This window comes from Siniperca chuatsi, linkage group LG5, assembly GCF_020085105.1.
Source record: "Siniperca chuatsi isolate FFG_IHB_CAS linkage group LG5, ASM2008510v1, whole genome shotgun sequence".
NCBI lineage: Eukaryota > Metazoa > Chordata > Actinopteri > Centrarchiformes > Sinipercidae > Siniperca > Siniperca chuatsi.
The window spans coordinates 3,567,190-3,583,858 of record NC_058046.1 but is presented as its reverse complement, the minus strand read 5'-3'; the positions used below and the strand labels follow the sequence as shown (position 1 = coordinate 3,583,858).

The window sequence follows — 16,669 nt, the reverse complement described above, 5'->3', positions numbered from 1 at the left end:
GAAAATATCCCAAGTCGGCCATAACATGGAACACTTACAGTATCTCTGATAATCATCACAAATGAGATATTTGACACTGATAAAATGGCCGATACACAAATCACATCCTGCTTTTATAAGAAACATTCAGAGGATAAGTAGGAGCACTTTAATTTCATGTTCCATTACACGCAGCCTAAGCGCACAATTACATCGCGGCACATTTCTCTACGTTAAGTCTGACAGAAAAATGGAGGACAGAAATCAAAGACAAAGATTCAGGAAAAAAAGGGCAGACGACAGATTGTCACAGTGAATCAGTGAGGAGTCAGGAAGAAGGTGGTGGGGCGGGAGAAGAGGAGTCGTCCTTATGAAAAACCTCCGTCAGAGTCCACAGGTTTCAGAGCATGTGAGAGATGTGTCCTCTATCATGAATGTAGGGTCTGATCCTAAATCCTTTTTGGATGAACAGCTGCAGTGATGGCAGTAATCCACTGCGCTATCCTAAAGGAAACCCATGAAACTCTCATATCAACCATTTCTGACCTTTTTGTAAAAACGACTAGGCTAGAGGAAGTACTGATGGTGTGTGATTTTGGCGGAGTTGGATGTTCGTACAGTAGGTGTATTGTAGTCAAAGCTGCACTGAAAACAGAATTGATCTCAATGGTTAAACCCGAAATCACAAATAATCTGGTAGCTTTTTCCAAAGGGCGACCTACACCACTGAATGTTGAAGCCAATGTGAAAACGCTGTAAGCTGCACTTCCTCTAATGGCCACTAGATGCTGCCTCCAAGAGAACTTATAGTAGGCTGCATTGAATTCAATGGAAACTCCAACTTCTCAATTTATAGGAATAGGTCAAGATTTTGGGAAATCCACAGAGCATGCACAGAGCTAGGCTAGCTGTTTCTCCCTGCTTCCGGTCTTAATTCAAAGCTAGGCTAATTGCTTCCTGGCTGTAGCTCCATACTTAACACAAAGATATATATGAGAGTGGTATCGATTTTCCCATTTTACTCCAGGAAAGAAACCGAATAGGCATATTTCCCAAAATGTCGAACAATTCCTTTAAATACAGAGTCAATAAATTATTTTCATGAAGACATTCAGGTCTTAATATTTAAAGGACGGACAGTTTTAATACAATTTGGGTTTTAGTTTCATTCCTATCACTAAATAATAATATTGTAATCGCTAAATAAATTGATGAGATCTGGGAGCGAGATGACACTGCTAAAAAAAAGAAGTCTGACGGACATTTTCAACAAACACTCAGGTTATCTAAACTTATTCTGAAGAGAAACGAACTGTGCATTTTTTTTCAAACTCAAACTGTCTGTTGTGAACATCCATCACAGTTTATAGACCGATGTCCAGGTTCAACATTGACTGACTGTAGTTACCGTAGTTGTGTGCACACAGTTTTCCTGTGCAATGAGGGATTGTTAGCAACATTTTGGCCGTGCTCATTTTTGGTTTTATCTCCAAAAATCTGGCTCAACTAATCGTCTGTTCATGTTTCTTGCCCCATGAAACTGTGTTGTAGTGTCACCGTCGTCCTAGATCTTAGCATTTATTTTGGTGAGTACAATGATAACTGATAAAAACGATAAGTTGAAATAAACTGGAATTATCCTTTTAATGTAACTTTGTTTTGTCCTGGTGGGGATTTTGAGAATTGCAGTCCCAGTTAGAGGATATCAAGATTGTTTTAAGGAGTATTTGTTTGATTGACAGGGGTCTCGGCCTATCTACAGGAAGACAGTCTTGGTGGTTGCAACTTCCTTGTTCCATTGACAAGATTTGGATTTTATGGCTTCTGGTTATACCTGAAAAAGATGGCAGCAAGAAGAAACACAAATTTCAGGCTTTAAAACATCCATTTACAATCTTTTTTATTTACTGCCAGGGGCAAAAACAACTGAAGTCAGTGAAAAATGGGTAGGTGTTTTATAACTATTTCAAAATTTGTGGAAAAGAAAGTAGAAGGAAAAGACATATTGTACATTTTCCTCTATCTGTTGCCTGTTTTAGCTTAATTCCTGTGAAAATCATTTGTAGCAAATCACTGCCAAGTTTAGGCCTACATAATCAATTAATAACTCTGAGCTGCGACTGCAGCAGCAGGAGATTCTTGTTGTTTGCCCTTGCATGCACAAGTTACTATCTTAACTTGGCAGCTGACACTTTGCCAGAGTGGATGTGCTGAGAGGTGTATTAGAAGTGATAATGAATAACACACTTCCAGTTGAGAATGAGGCAATTAAAGTGGGGTGTAAACAGCAGAGGGAGGACTGAGTGTGACTTCACTCCTGAGGGAATCCTCCAACATCTCTCACACCTGAGAGGTCCGTGGACAACGCTCGCTCTGATGAGGATTCCTGATGACAGTTTGCGACAGGAGGATGTAACACAGTCGCACAGTGCAGCGGGATGACAGTCAGGAGACTGGGAGCTGCACTGAACGGCCCACATTTAACATGAGCCACACCTCAATATTCCAGTTTGCTTTTAGGTTTTATATTTTAGAAATGATGAGACCTTACAAGAAGCCTACAAGACTCAGACATTATATAGCTGTTTTCACAGGCCGGGTAGCGCTTCTTGTGACGAGTAAACTGAACTTTATGTGTAACTTTATGTGTGGAGTGCCGCTTACATGAACACATAAATCCCATTAAGCGTAAATCAGAATCAGAAATACTTTATTGATCCCCGAGGGGAAACTCCTTCGTTACAGCTGCTCACTGTCATGTCAATGCACACTTGAGAATAGAAGGAATAGAAGTTCTAAGCAAATCAAAATATAATACACTATAATACAGGTAAGATAAATTAAGTACAAAGTGGATATAGGTATAAAAGCTAAATAGTAGAAAAGGTTTCAGTCGTAGTCATCTGGACACTGTTTTCAGAATCAAGACGTTTCGGCTCCCATCCGGAAGTCATTCTCAATTGTGAAAAAATGGGACGGGAACTGGAAATTTAAGCTACTCTGTGTTACATAAGCCCCGCCCTCAGGAAGGAGTCTACCTGAGTATCTGTTGATTAGCTAGTTTCACCTGAAACTGACCTAATAGTTTCCAAGATGGCCCAGTAATCAGTAATCAGGCCTACTGTTTTCTGGCTGCATCTACCTCATCACTGTTAAGTACCTGATTAGCATGTGATAGGCGTGACCAAGGTGATAATACACTCACTTTGGGCAGATTGAATCTCAGACCACCATTTCTGTTCAAAGAGGGGTTTTCTTTCTTCACAAAAATGGCTTCCTTGACACCCCGTTCAAACCAACTCTTCTCTCTACTAAGAATCTTCACCTCGCTGTCTTCAAATGTGTGGTTTGTAGCTTTTAAATGCAAATGCACGGCGCTCTGTAATCCGTCCAATTTTTTCACAATTGAGAATGACTTCCGGATGGGAGCCGAAACGTCTTGATTCTGAAAACAGTGTCCAGATGACTACGACTGAAACCTTTTCTACGATAGAACACTCCTGGACGAATGAGGGACTACACCGTCTATAAAAGCTAAAATAAGTGTAAGTACCAAAGTGGAATTTAGCAGTTGATAAGTATGTACGGTATAATACAATGTAATAATAATAAGTAATAGTGCAATAATGAGTACTGTCAAGTTAAGTGTAGCTTATTAAGATGATTATGCGATGGTGGATATTGCACAGCAGTAATAGAAGTATGAATAAATAGCAATAAATAGGGAATTTTAAACTGAAAAGAGTATATTGCGCAGCAGTATTAAACAGAGAATACTGCACAATTATTTCAAGTATTGCAGTGATGTTAATGATCAAAAGTCCAGTTTATCGACTTACGGTCATACAGACTGACACTTAGAGAGAGAAGTTAAAGAGTTTGATGGCCACAGGCGGGAATGACTTCCTGTGGCGCTCTGTGGTGCATTTTGGGGGGATGAGTCTTTTGCTGAAGGTGCTCCTTTGTTTGACCAGGATTAAATGAAGTAAGCATAATCTGGGAGCAACCTTGTGGCCTGAGGGTTTAAAATGCTAACTATGTAATCCTAATGTCCCCAGTTCAAGTCTGGCTGGGCCCCTTTGCTGATTTCGCCAGTCAAACTTATTCAGACTACAGACAGAAATCATTATGAGTAATTATAATTTCAAGGAAATAAAAAGGAACAGAAAAAAAAGGAGTAGACCTACTAGCGCATTCAAATTATTATTGTGTACAGTGCAGCTGTTGCTTGTCTGACACGTGGATGCAGGCAAATCTTGTGCAGCTATTTAAAATTATATTTAATTATTATTAACTGGCTATTAATAATTTACAATGGAGACCACCAACCAGCGTGGACATTAAGATGCAGATAATACAGTGCGGGGAACTGTTTCAATCCATAAAGTTTACATCTTTGAGTAGTATAATGTATAATCATATGATACTATTAGGGGTTTTGTTTGGGGTTTTTTCATGCTTCACATAATTTGAATATTTATTTAGCTTTTCTTTTGGCAATTAAGACAGAATTTCAAAGAAAAACTCTTGAGCTTTTGAGAATGATGTGAATATTGTCTTATTGTTTCCTTTTATTTGCTGTATTTCTTGGCGTGTAACTTTTAGCTGTACAAATATTCAATACATTTTGTAAGAGAAAAAGTAGAGTCTGAAAGTTCATTCTTAATCTTGGAAACTGTGGTTTGATGAGAAAAAAAATCTTAACTCAGGGTCCACTTACTACCTTTTTCCAGGGCTTTCGACTGCATCTCAAGGTCTTCATCAGCGGAGTTTGCTCAGTTGCCACGAATAAAAACAAGTCTGGCTTGTTACCCTGCGTGGTCTGAGCCAGATATGTTTGGGTCTGTTTTTTTTTTTTTCATTCAGGCAGTCCTTGGGCACACTGGAGTGGTCCATTATTGATGACGTCTCTGGTGATTTGGAAGATGTTGTAGCCGAAACTTGATCAACATTGCGTTGTTGTTGTTTTTTAAATTATTGTTAACATATGTTTACAAATGCGTAGTACGTATTATAAGCCCCCAAATGGCACAAACTGCACGTATACCAAATTGAAAGGTGAGTTTGTTGTTAATTTATTGGCTTTAATCAAAGCGGCATGCTAGCTAGCCTGTAGTAGCCTATTCAGGAAGACTCAAAATGGATTAGCCACTAGTTGCCAAACCGCTTTGAAAATTCTCTTATTTTAAGATTAACTTGGTTAACGATAGTATTATTTACCTGGTAAGACTTAACTTAATGAATGGTTTCTAATTCAGTCGGTTCTTTGGGCATTGTCGGCTCATAATAATTTACATAGCAAGCCCGTTATGTCAATAAATCCTCAACTTTTCTAATCGGTGATACAATGCTCGCCATCGCCCTCCCCAGTAATGAAACGTTAGTTTACTGGTAGGTAAAGACTAGGAGTAGAATCGTCTCAAGAAATTTAAACTTTATTGATAATATCAGATGTTTATTGGATTAAAGTGTTCTTTAAAAAACTATTTAGCCATGTTCTGGGGGCGTGAACGTTTGCTAGCACGTAAGACCGAAAATTTCCATATTACCGAGCGGGGTTTGGTATTAGTTTTTTCTCCATACAGTTAAACCGGAGCGGATAAACTGGAGATAGTTAATGTAGCTAACATGAGATTACATGCAAGACGAGGCAGTGGCTGCACCTTTAGAGCAGCCAAGTAAGGTTAGCTAGCAGATATTAGCTCCTCTAGTTTCTTTCACACAGATAATATGGTTATATTTACATATGTTCTTCACTTGTTGAATTCAGGATATCACTAAAGATACAGTTTCAGTAAGTTGGTCACTTGTATTCCTCTTCCACCTGACACTGTGGCTGGTAGATCAGACAAACTTACAAGCCACAGCCAAAATGTAAGCATTTAATTGGTCAACCATGCTATAATGTTTAGTAAGACTTGTTATGTAAGATGAGGCAGCCTTAATTGGATCTGATCTGGATCTGACTTTTTGTTCTCAGCTTCAGGTCCGGCTAAAGCAGACTCCTCCAGCCCAGCCATGCCTCAGAAAATCCAGAAGAACGCCCAGACTTCACACTACATCGAGCTGGGAGGTTATCAGTATTGGCCCGTGCTGGTGCCCCGAGGAATCAGACTGTACACCTACGAACAGATCCCAGTGTTTCTGAGAGAGAACCCCTACATCACAGATGGATACAGAGCCTACCTGCCGTCCAGACTGTGCATCAAAAGGTGAGGCGCAGAGAACAGAACGGGCGATCACCGGGCGACCACTCCTCAGGGAGTCAGAGTCAACTGTAGAGGTTGGCTCAGGGATTTTTTATTTAGCTGTCTGTTGCATAAGTCATGCTCAGTGCTTCATTGCATAATTTTTTTTATTTAAATCAGCATTTTCATCTTCTCAGACCACACTAAAACTACAAAACACTGTTATAGTAAGAGGTGGATGATTTCCTTACGACAGTGCAGGAAAACAAACATTTTCTTTCTTTACCTTCTTTATGGATACTTCCTTAAAATAGGTTGATACCCACAAATATCCTACAGATAGGGTTTCCCATTTGCTAACTTGGGTGATAATATGATAATATTTAACCAGTGGCAAAGCAAATGGTTTGGATTCATTTTGATTCTGTGAAGCAACAGGAGTTTGTTGCATGAAGATGTTTGAATTTAAGAACTTTGGGCTCTGCGGTGGAGATTACTGATCTCAGTCTTTAGTAAAAGATGATTTTGGGAGCCGAATGACATATTTTTATCTGAGTGATCGTTTTAAAGTTTGTAAATCCTCTGTGCAGCCTCTTCATGCTGTCCAATGAGACGGTGAATATCTGGAGCCATCTGTTGGGCTTCCTGCTCTTTTTCTGCGTCGGGGTGTACAATATGGCCTCAGTGCTGCCGGCTGCCGGCGCCTCCAGAGAGGACTACGTCATCTACTCCATCGGAGTCTTCTGCTTCCAGGTACAGGACTACTTGACTATGTCTGGTTAGATGACTGGCTGGTGGGTTATCAAACCCATTGGTTGGCTGATATTACAGTAAGGCTGTGCTGTGGTTAAGATTTCAGCTGGCAACCGTAATGTGTTCATATAGTGTTAATAAATCCCTCTGTATGGTGCACTATTATAAAATGCAAAAAAACAGCACAGTAATAGTGCCTCACTTAGCTCTTAGGCAGCTATTCTCAAATGTTGATCATCTTGTTGGGTCAGATCTGTGCACGTAACGCTGCCAATACTGAGACAAGAAAACGGGAGTGGCTGATCCTGTGGCGTCACATCATGTCGATAGTTGAGCTTTTCCCAGTGTTGCAGTGGATTCTATAAACAGCAAGACAAGACAAGACAGCAACACAAGTGTCATCTTCCATATCATTAAAACATCATATTGAATACCTCTCACCTTGGAAATTGTTTGAAAAGTTATTTAGTTTGTCAAATTTACAGATATCAAGTATTAATATCTATGTAATGACAAAGCATGATCTCATACACGGTTACTTTTTTTTAGAACAATTTGTTGTTCAATTAGTAAAAAATGAATAAGGATTAATTGAAAAAAATATTTCAGGTCTGTTTCTGTCATCTTTACGTTTAGCCAAGTTTACCTCGGCAGGGCTTATTTTACGTTATGTTATGCGTTCCAGGCTCAATTACAACAAGGTTTCTCCTTGTTTTGAGCAATGTGGTGATTTCAAATTAGCCAAATATCTTGGAAACTGAATATGTGGTAATTGCACGGTGTTACCTTAATCTGAGTGGCTACAGAAGGACATCAGACCTTATCCAAAATATTGGCAGTTATTCTCAATAAATGAAAAATAATCAGTCCAACAGTTGGCTGGACGAGGCTTGACAACCAGAGTCTTCAAGTCCAATTAAAAATAACATGAGTCTATAAAAAAAGGCTGAATTTTGAAATGAAAATGGTTAGGACACCTCTTATTAAATCATAAACATTCTTCTTCTTTTTATCTTGTTGTGCTTATCACATCCTTTGCTGTTGTAAAACCTGACTCTCCCCTTGTCGTCTCCTCTGGATTTTACCATCCTCAGCTGTGTATGCTGTGTTCGGTGGGTTATCACCTGTTCTGTTGCCACCGCTCAGAGAAGACCAGCCGTCGCTGGATGGCGCTGGACTACGCGGGGGTTTCCATTGGCATCCTGGGCTGCTACGTCCCCGGAGTCTTCTACACCTTCTACTGCAATAATGTAAGTTCACCTTCAGCCCGCAGTTCACCTGGCAATTTATTTTTGATTTTGTTTTCTTTATGTTGACAGCGTAGGTGGTAAATCAGATAATTCACCAGCTACTTCACCCCTCAGCACATCAGATCAGATAAGATGGACTTTATTGATCCCACGCAAGAAAAATTGAGGTGTCACTGCAGCAGAAATACAAGAATAGATGTGCACAGTATAGATAACTCACTTTAAAAGATTGGAATAATATATACAATAAGAGCATCTACTGTACACAAATGAAGCATGAAAAAAGGGAAATAAAAGGTACAAAAAATTATATACACCTGACATAAATGGTAACTACAAAGTGTATTAAAACCAAATTAATAAAAAATAAAATTAGGAGACATGTTGAAATAATACAGAAATTGCACTTGAAGGAATCTAATCAGACAGCAGATAGGTGTCTCGTGTCTGCAGACAGCAACTGATGTCTGGTTACATACCAAAGTTTCGTTTAGATTTCACATTCCTATCCTATCAGCACTTGCTTAAAGACCAATGCTACTGATCGAACTCAGTTTCAGTTTAGATTATCATCTGACTTTCCTGAGCTTGACTTTACAAGAGTTGATGTGTCGCTGTGTTTCCGTCTGCCAAAACATTTGCAAAAAAGATTCAATTTACTCGGTGAGAGATTCAACAGAAAAAACATTAGTCTTCAAAGTCACAAGCAAGGTCAAAGTCAAACATCCCGGACAGATTAGTCACTTCCTTTGTCATCTGAACCCTTATCTCTTCATGCGGCACACCACAGTCTCCCTCTGGAAGTGCATCCAGAGCGTCGGTTTAAATCCAAAAAGCTAAATGTGAAAAGCTGCCCTCCGATCCTCCGTGACTCACTTACACTCCGGCTCAGTTTATTTGTAAACGGCTTATTCTCCTCGTGGAGTCTAGTTCACAAACAAACTGCTCCGCTGTTTCATATCCTGTTTCCACATATGTCCCCGGTACTCACGACTATTTTCCTTTATCTGCTTCTCTTCAGAGTTCATATTTCTCTTCCTAACTCTTCCATGCTCTCAGAAAAAACTGTCAGACTGCTGTGGCTCGGACTTTTGCTTTCTTTTGAAATTGTTCGATACTACTTTGGTACCAATACCAAAACAATACTGTTGATACCTTTACTTATATATGAAAGTGTTTGTCTGTAAAACCCTTTTTGATATAATAAAAGAAAGTTCTCAAATGTTAAATTTGGTCGAAACACAGCTGACAAACATGAGTGGAATCAGACCGCCACTTATTTGGCGTTTCTGGAGCTTTCAGACACATTTTGTGGATGTGTTGTGATGAGAATTTTTTGTCAGACTGCTTTTTCCCGTGTCAAGAATACTTTAAATGATAAAAAGATTATTTGAGATTGGGAATTATCTGATCAGAGAATAACCAGATAACAGTTTTTGATACTTGATGCTACAGTACAGACACATTTTGATTGCTACCAAAAAAGTATTGAGATTTGATACTCAGCCATATTTGCTGCTCATATTGTTGGTGATCAGAGAACGGAGGCTTCTTTTACTATTCCATTCATTGCAGCTTCATGCACATTATAGATAATGTAAATATGTGTAGCTTCGCTGCACGTATCATCGCTTTAACGTCCCTGGAGAATTTCTAGCTCGCCGTCCTCGGCCTGAGAAGCACTAATTGAATAAAGCTGAAGTGGAGCCCACAGTCTGGTTCTGCTGATTGACTCATTGTTCCTGGTAAATAAGCAACACGACACCTTTGCCGCGCTCGCTGTTTGGAAAACAGCCTCTGATGACACAAGCCTGTTCAGTTCCTTATTCCAGCCGCCCACCACCATGTTATATATTTTTTTTTCCCTGGTTGTGCTTCTCTTTTAATTATTATTTTTTTCTTTACTCCTGAAGTATTTGGCTGTACTCCTTACTGTTCGCTTTCCCCCGCATATTGGAAGCGCCGGGTTATTTTGCCCCCAGAACGCAGCTGAAATCTGCTCCAGCCCAAACCAGATGGCTGCGTTCATGGAGCGGTCCGTCACTCCTGTTCCCCACCATATGACGTTCGCAAGTCTGGGAGCTGTCTCAGTGAAGGGGGCCCCCCGTCCTTGCCAAGACTAGGGCTCCGCTTCTGGGTGGCTCCACTCCTGTGGCAAGCCAAGTCCCTAAAGAAAAACTCATTTTTATATTTAGCCATTCAAACTCTTGTCTCGTCGAGTGTTTTATAAATGCAGAGTTGGAGGAGAGAACGTGGTGTCTGTTAGGAGAAGAGCTTAAAAAAATTGGCTGGAGCTGAGCGGGGCCTTGTTCCTGGTGCAAATTTATTCACTGTGAAATTCAGCAGGACTCGTTACATGAGGACGTGTGACTGGACGGAGGCCTACATCCACACAAATGGACAGAAGGGACTGAGACGAGGCTGTCCAGACTGTGCACAGTTACTTATAGAAGTTTAAGTAACAGTGAGGACTCAGTGTAGGTTTGGTTTATAATCATCAGTATGATAAAAACAGTTGGAGACCTTTTTAGCACATGGAAAGATCTTCATTGTTTTATGGAGGAACATCATTTGCTTATGCAGATCAAATAAACCCATACATGAAATGGAAGAGATCAGGCAAGCTGAGGTTTTACTTAAACCAAACAAGATCACAGAAAGCAGTTTATGGCCTCTACAAACAATTTATTACAATTATTTCCATTCTTGATTAATCTGTCTTATTTTTTCAATGAATTAAAGATCAGAAAATAGTGAAGAATGCTCATTGCAAGAATTTTTCTTTTGGTTTGTTTTTGTTGCCTGACCAACAGTCTAAAACTCAACCATATTAAATTTACAATGATATGAAACAGAGAAAAGCAGCAAAACCTCACATTTGAGAACCTGGAACAAGCCAACATTTAGCATTTTCTCTGCCAATTGATCACTTGGCTCTAAAAAAGAAGCTTAAAACACAAGGTGTGCATGAGGGCCTTGAAAAGTCAAAAAACATCATGAATTGTGTAAATCCCAAGGCTTTAAAACTGTCTTTAATACAGCTAATGGAAGTTTTCGAATCATGTAATACTGGGTTTCTCTGTGCTTCATGTTCACAAGTGAATACAGTACAGCTCAGCAGTCCACTATGCAAAATGTACATTTGCCTTAAAAGGCCAGCAGGATGACTTTTATTTCCTTCTGCTGCCTGTTTCTACTTTAAATGCATTAATGGACATAAACGCGCTGTTTTACCAGCTCTTTTGTTTTTTAAAGGTCTTGAATTAATGTTCTTGTATGTCTGAAAGATTTTAGTTTGACTTTGACACAGTATGTGTGTGTACGTTTATGTATAAGATTATAGTTTTTTCCTCCAGGGACTCTTGCAGATACCTGCAACATGTGAAATGTACTCGCTTTATAGGAAATAAAGCATCTGTGTGTGACAGGAAGGGAGTGCGTGGTTTGACCTGTCACCTTCCTGTCCCTGCAGTACTGGCGGCAGGTGTACCTGGTGACGGTCCTGGCCATGATCCTGGCCGTCTTCTTCGCTCAGATCCACCCTCATTACCTCAGCAAGCAGTGGAAGCAGCTGCGCTCGCTCATCTTCTGCTCGGTGGCCGGATACGGCCTCATCCCCACCGTCCACTGGATCTGCATCACCGGAGGCTTCTCCTCAGAGCTCGTCCAGGTGAGCACGCTCAGTGTTGGCACAATAGCCATAATATTCACTGCTTTGATTCTTTGTTTGAGAGGTTAAATTTGATGTTGAGCTGTGTGCTGTCAATATTTTAACCAAAGTTAATCTGCAAGCTGAAAAATATGGAGGAATAGTTTCAAAATATGTGTAGATTCAAGATTCTGGAGATGCACTGATGTATGCTGTAGTGTCTCTATTGCCTGATGTCAGTGTGAGAAGTAATAACACTGGTCTAATGATTCTTTCTTCAGAATTAAAACACGTCACACAACTCTTCTCCAGTACACCAGGCTTTATTCACCAAACATTTTCGTCTATCTTGCCTTCCTTAGAGTGGTAAATTCTTTCTGCTGCCTTAATATTTATGCAATTGTGGAATTGCATAAATATTTGCAAAAGTTTTCTTCCCAAATGTATCAGTCGGTCTCTGAAAGATGAGCAACTCTTGCCAATATTTCAACTCAGACAACAGGGTGCTGTAGGATTAGGAGCGTTTCAAGTTGTTGATGTTTTTGACAGTTTTTTTGCACACAGCCAGCAGCTGATATTTTGTTAACCTGTTTTGGGCTCATGGTGTTTGTAGCTCCTTCAGTTTCATCCACACATCGGTTAAATAAATGTTTCTTCCCTTCAGGCTTTCGTTCCTCGAGTCCTGGGGATGTACTTCCTCGCTGCATTAGCTCTCATTTTCTACGTTTCAAAAGTTCCTGAACGCTACTTCCCAGGTGAGCCTCTGTCACTCTGTTCTTCACTCGTAATCAAATGATTACAACTGTTCGGAATGATTAGTTGATCAGAAATGATGAATATTATAATACTAACCAGTGAAATGTTAGTAGTTAATAGTTTTAGTTTTGGAGGGAAAGGTGTCTCAAACAGCTTTGAGCTTGCTAAACTGTTTAAGATTGTGTTTCAAAATGTACATTTTAAGCATTAGTATTTCCTTCTCTAAGCTTTTTTTAGAGCTGAAAATTCCCCACGGGTAGAGACTGATTTGTGAGGGTTAAGACTTGGTGTTAGGGCACAGGTTACAATTAGGTTAAGGTAAGGGGCTAGGGAAAGCATTATGTCAATGACTGTCCCCCCATGGGGATAGTGAAACAAACATGTGAGTGTGTGTGTCTCTGGTGTTTTCTTTAGGTTGCAGGTTTTCTAAAAGACAAATGTTAAAGAATGCTTTAGAAACTGTCTTTACACACAGTACCGAGAAATCTTTTCAGTGTGTGTTTTTGTCCGACTCGGGTCTTCATTTTTCCACCTCTGTGATGTTGCTGCAGGTCAGCTGAACTACCTGGGCTCCAGTCACCAGGTGTGGCACCTGCTGCTGGTGCTGATGTTTTATTGGTGGCACCAGTCGTCATGCTTCATCATGGCGTACAGACACAGCCAGCCCTGTCCTGACGCCCCCCAACACGCCTAGGACGCTGCGACCCCTGACTGTTCAACTGTAAGCAGCACTATTACTTTTTATTATTTTAAAGCTATAAGACGATGTTTTATATTTCTCCTCCTACGTTTATACCGTTTCTCACCTATTCTGGGACAAACTTTGTCTAAATATTATAGTTATATACAATAGCTTTGGTATTAGTGCGCTCATTCAGTGATCCTCACTGAATTAGAACATTAAGCCTCCAGCTGTTTTCTAGGCTGTGTAGATTTGAATGTTTCCGTCCGTTTGGGTAAAGTCATGTAGAAACTGTCAGGGGATAGAAAATGTAAAGAACAGAACCTGAAATCACTCTATAATTGTCCTTTGCATTTTGTTTCTGGCCTGAATCATGGTGATTTCAGGTTCTGGCTGTGGAGTTTAAACTTTAAATTAGAATTGCAAATTTCATATTCATGTGAAGATGGATTTTAAAAACCAACCCGCTGTTATGATTAGGGTTGGATATCATTGCAAGCTTTTCGATACTCGTTCTGATATAATGTGTTTCTGTACCGGTTTGGTAATATAAATATTTATTTTTTGTAAAACCCTTTGCTTTGACAAAAGAAGTCAAAGTTCTTAAATGTTGTCTAAACACAAGCAGCTGTACAAGACGTTTAAATAAAATAATCTAAAAGCAGACATCTGATGCCAGCTTTCGATTCTCTGTGGTACGGACACATTTTGGTTGGTACCAACAAAGTATTGAGGTTTGTTACTCAGCCCTAGTTATGATTTGTTAACTCTGTCATTGTTTAAACCAGTTGTTTCTTTCTTTAGGTTGGTGAATGAATGCTGCATATTCAAGAATGCACAGGTGAAAGGCAGTGAGACACCACGGACAGCCCTTCAGTCCATCTCTGTCACCACAGATGGACACATTCTTACCTGCAAGTGTCTGCAGTCCAGCTGACCTGTGAGTCTCTGTAAACGGGAGTCACACCTGTGACATGTGTCGAGTGTATACTTTTAAGATAAAACAGGACCTCTGAGTGATTGTAGGTAAACCGTCACAGTGGCTGAAACCAGTTTTGACCACATTGTCACCAAAAAAAAAACACTGAAACTCTGTAGTCACACTACAAAGTCTGCAGAATTTGAGGCATGTGCACTGCGTTCAAATTGACGTAACTTTGAAAGCGGCTTCCATCACGGATGCAGCCGCAAAAAACAAGATTCAAATAAGTTGGCAAGTTTAAGTCAAGTAGCATTTTCTTTTTTATGAGATCACGTTTCTGCAAGTGCCTGTTAATCATGTAGCTCTTGTTACATTAACTCCCAAAAGTTTTCAATTCATTCAGTTATTTTTAAAGGTTTATAAACCGGTGGTTCTCAATCTGAATCACATTTCCCCCCCAAAAATCTGTTTTGAATATAGTTCCATTTTATAATAAAGACAGCTTGTTCTTTGAAAATTTGATTAACTGCCTTTAGGCTTCCTTCAGTAAGGAAGTACAAAATCAAAAGTAAAAACCTTAAAAGGGAAAATGAAATGTTTTAGGTGTTAATGTCATCCCTCTGCAGTTGTGTTAACAGTATGGGTGGATGTGAGTAAACAAATCTGTTTTTACAGTGTTGAGATCTGATCCTGATCTAGACTCAACCCAACTCATTTCTAACAGCGTTCTTTTTTCAAACTATTACAAGTTATTTGTGGTGAAACTGAGGTACTTCCTAATGAAAACAAGCAAAAACTAAGCAGTATCTTTCCACACAATTACTGTTTAGATGAGAAAATCAAAAACTCAAAGCTCAAAATTTTACCGTCAACAGTTTATATACATGTATGTTTTTAATGTGTGCAGTATTGGTGTTTCTGTTTCTTACTGCTGAGTGAGACAAACAGATTGTGTTAGTTCCATGATGGTGAAATATACTTAAATACAGGTGCTGCGTATGTAGGTAAGACTCGAAGTACCTGATGCTCCAGAATTGAATGTGTTTTTTCATGTGGTCTTGTGTTATGCTGCACTGCCTCTGTTCAAACTGACATTGCACAGTTTATTAAAAATGTTGTGGAATCCCTGATTACCTTGATTTTACATTCTCTCCCTCACATCTTTCTTTTGTTATCTTCCAGCCCTAACCAGTGAAAGTTGAGGCTTATTAAAATGGGAAGTGGTCCGTTTTGGGGTGTTAAGGAGCAGCTCGGCCTCTAGGAGCTGCTAAGTGAGACTTTTAGGTCTTTAAACTGAGACTGTGTCCCAATTCTAAACTTTAAACTAATACTTATGTCTACACTATGAAGTAATGTTGACAGTGCATTACTTAGCAGTTTGTTCCAAAAGTACATACATTTCTTGTACACTCAAATATACATATACGCAACTAGTAGTAGAGAAAATATTTTTTACAGAAGCCACAGTGTGCAGACATTTCAGCTGCCTGTACGTATCAGTGTTTAAGCTTTAGTGCACCTGCACCATGCTGGGGGAAACAGGACCATGTCCTTCTACATGTACTTTCATTGTATAGTAACAGAAAATTATATAAGGCGAGCAACGATGAACAAACTTAGGAACGCTTCTACCAATTTCAAATCGCATTTTTTAGCACTTTAAGTGTATGTTACTGTCAAGTTAAAATTTGTTTGAAATTTGGACACAGTTTTGTATTTAAGGATTCAAGCACTGATTTAACAGTTCATATTGCAACTGCAACTTTTCTAGACTGTGCAGCCCTGTTATCTATTTTAGATTCAGATGACTTTACTACTTTTGCTTTTTCTCTCGTTAGAATTTAGACTTTTTTGGGGGGGGGTTGCTTTTTCTGCCTGAACAGGAGAATCTTCCACTGTCAAACTCAAAAAGTGTTTTCAGACACTTTTTCTCCAGCTCATTTAGGGTGATGTGCAATGTTAAAGATCAACTGTTGTTTTGTATTTAAATGGCTTCATTCCAAAATGCAACACATCCATGTTGGAAAGAAGTCATCTAAAATTAATTACTCAAAATTTCAAAAATGTAAATGTATAAATTCTCAAATGTTACACTTTTGTAAGCTCAGTGCTTGAAAATTAAATGCATGTCACATTAGCATTTCTGTTTGTCATCACTGAATTACAACAATGTCCAGTTTAATGGTAGGAAAGTCATTTGTTTTCTATGTGCTATTTAATGTTTTTAAGTTTTAGACCGAGAAAAATGTTCTCTGGTATTATTTCATTCTTTTTGTTGTTCTGTATTTAAATTATTCATTATGAACCTGTTCTGTACTGTCTGTAATGGTTTCTCTTGTTTTTGATAGGTTTTAAGACTCTTTTGTAGCAGCAGACATTTTGTATCAACTTTTCATACCTGAGCAATCAAACTGCTGAACTTGACTCTAAATAAAATTAACCATGCACTGTTTAAAGTGTGAAACTGCTTTGTTTTAAATTCCACTTTAC

General features: G+C 39.2%; 1 protein-coding gene across 1 annotated transcript; it reads left to right on the top strand.

The window, feature by feature from the left end:
* The first annotated feature begins 4,839 nt into the window (after positions 1–4,839).
* On the top strand, positions 4,840–16,631 carry paqr3a (progestin and adipoQ receptor family member IIIa). Its single transcript, XM_044195249.1, has 8 exons — positions 4,840–5,037; positions 5,960–6,191; positions 6,758–6,920; positions 8,015–8,170; positions 11,643–11,840; positions 12,484–12,574; positions 13,127–13,296; positions 14,062–16,631. The coding sequence occupies exons 1-7, from the start codon at positions 4,977–4,979 to the stop codon at positions 13,267–13,269; spliced, it is 1,044 nt and encodes a 347-aa protein (XP_044051184.1). The 5' UTR covers positions 4,840–4,976; the 3' UTR covers positions 13,270–13,296; positions 14,062–16,631.
* Positions 16,632–16,669: the final 38 nt, after the last annotated feature.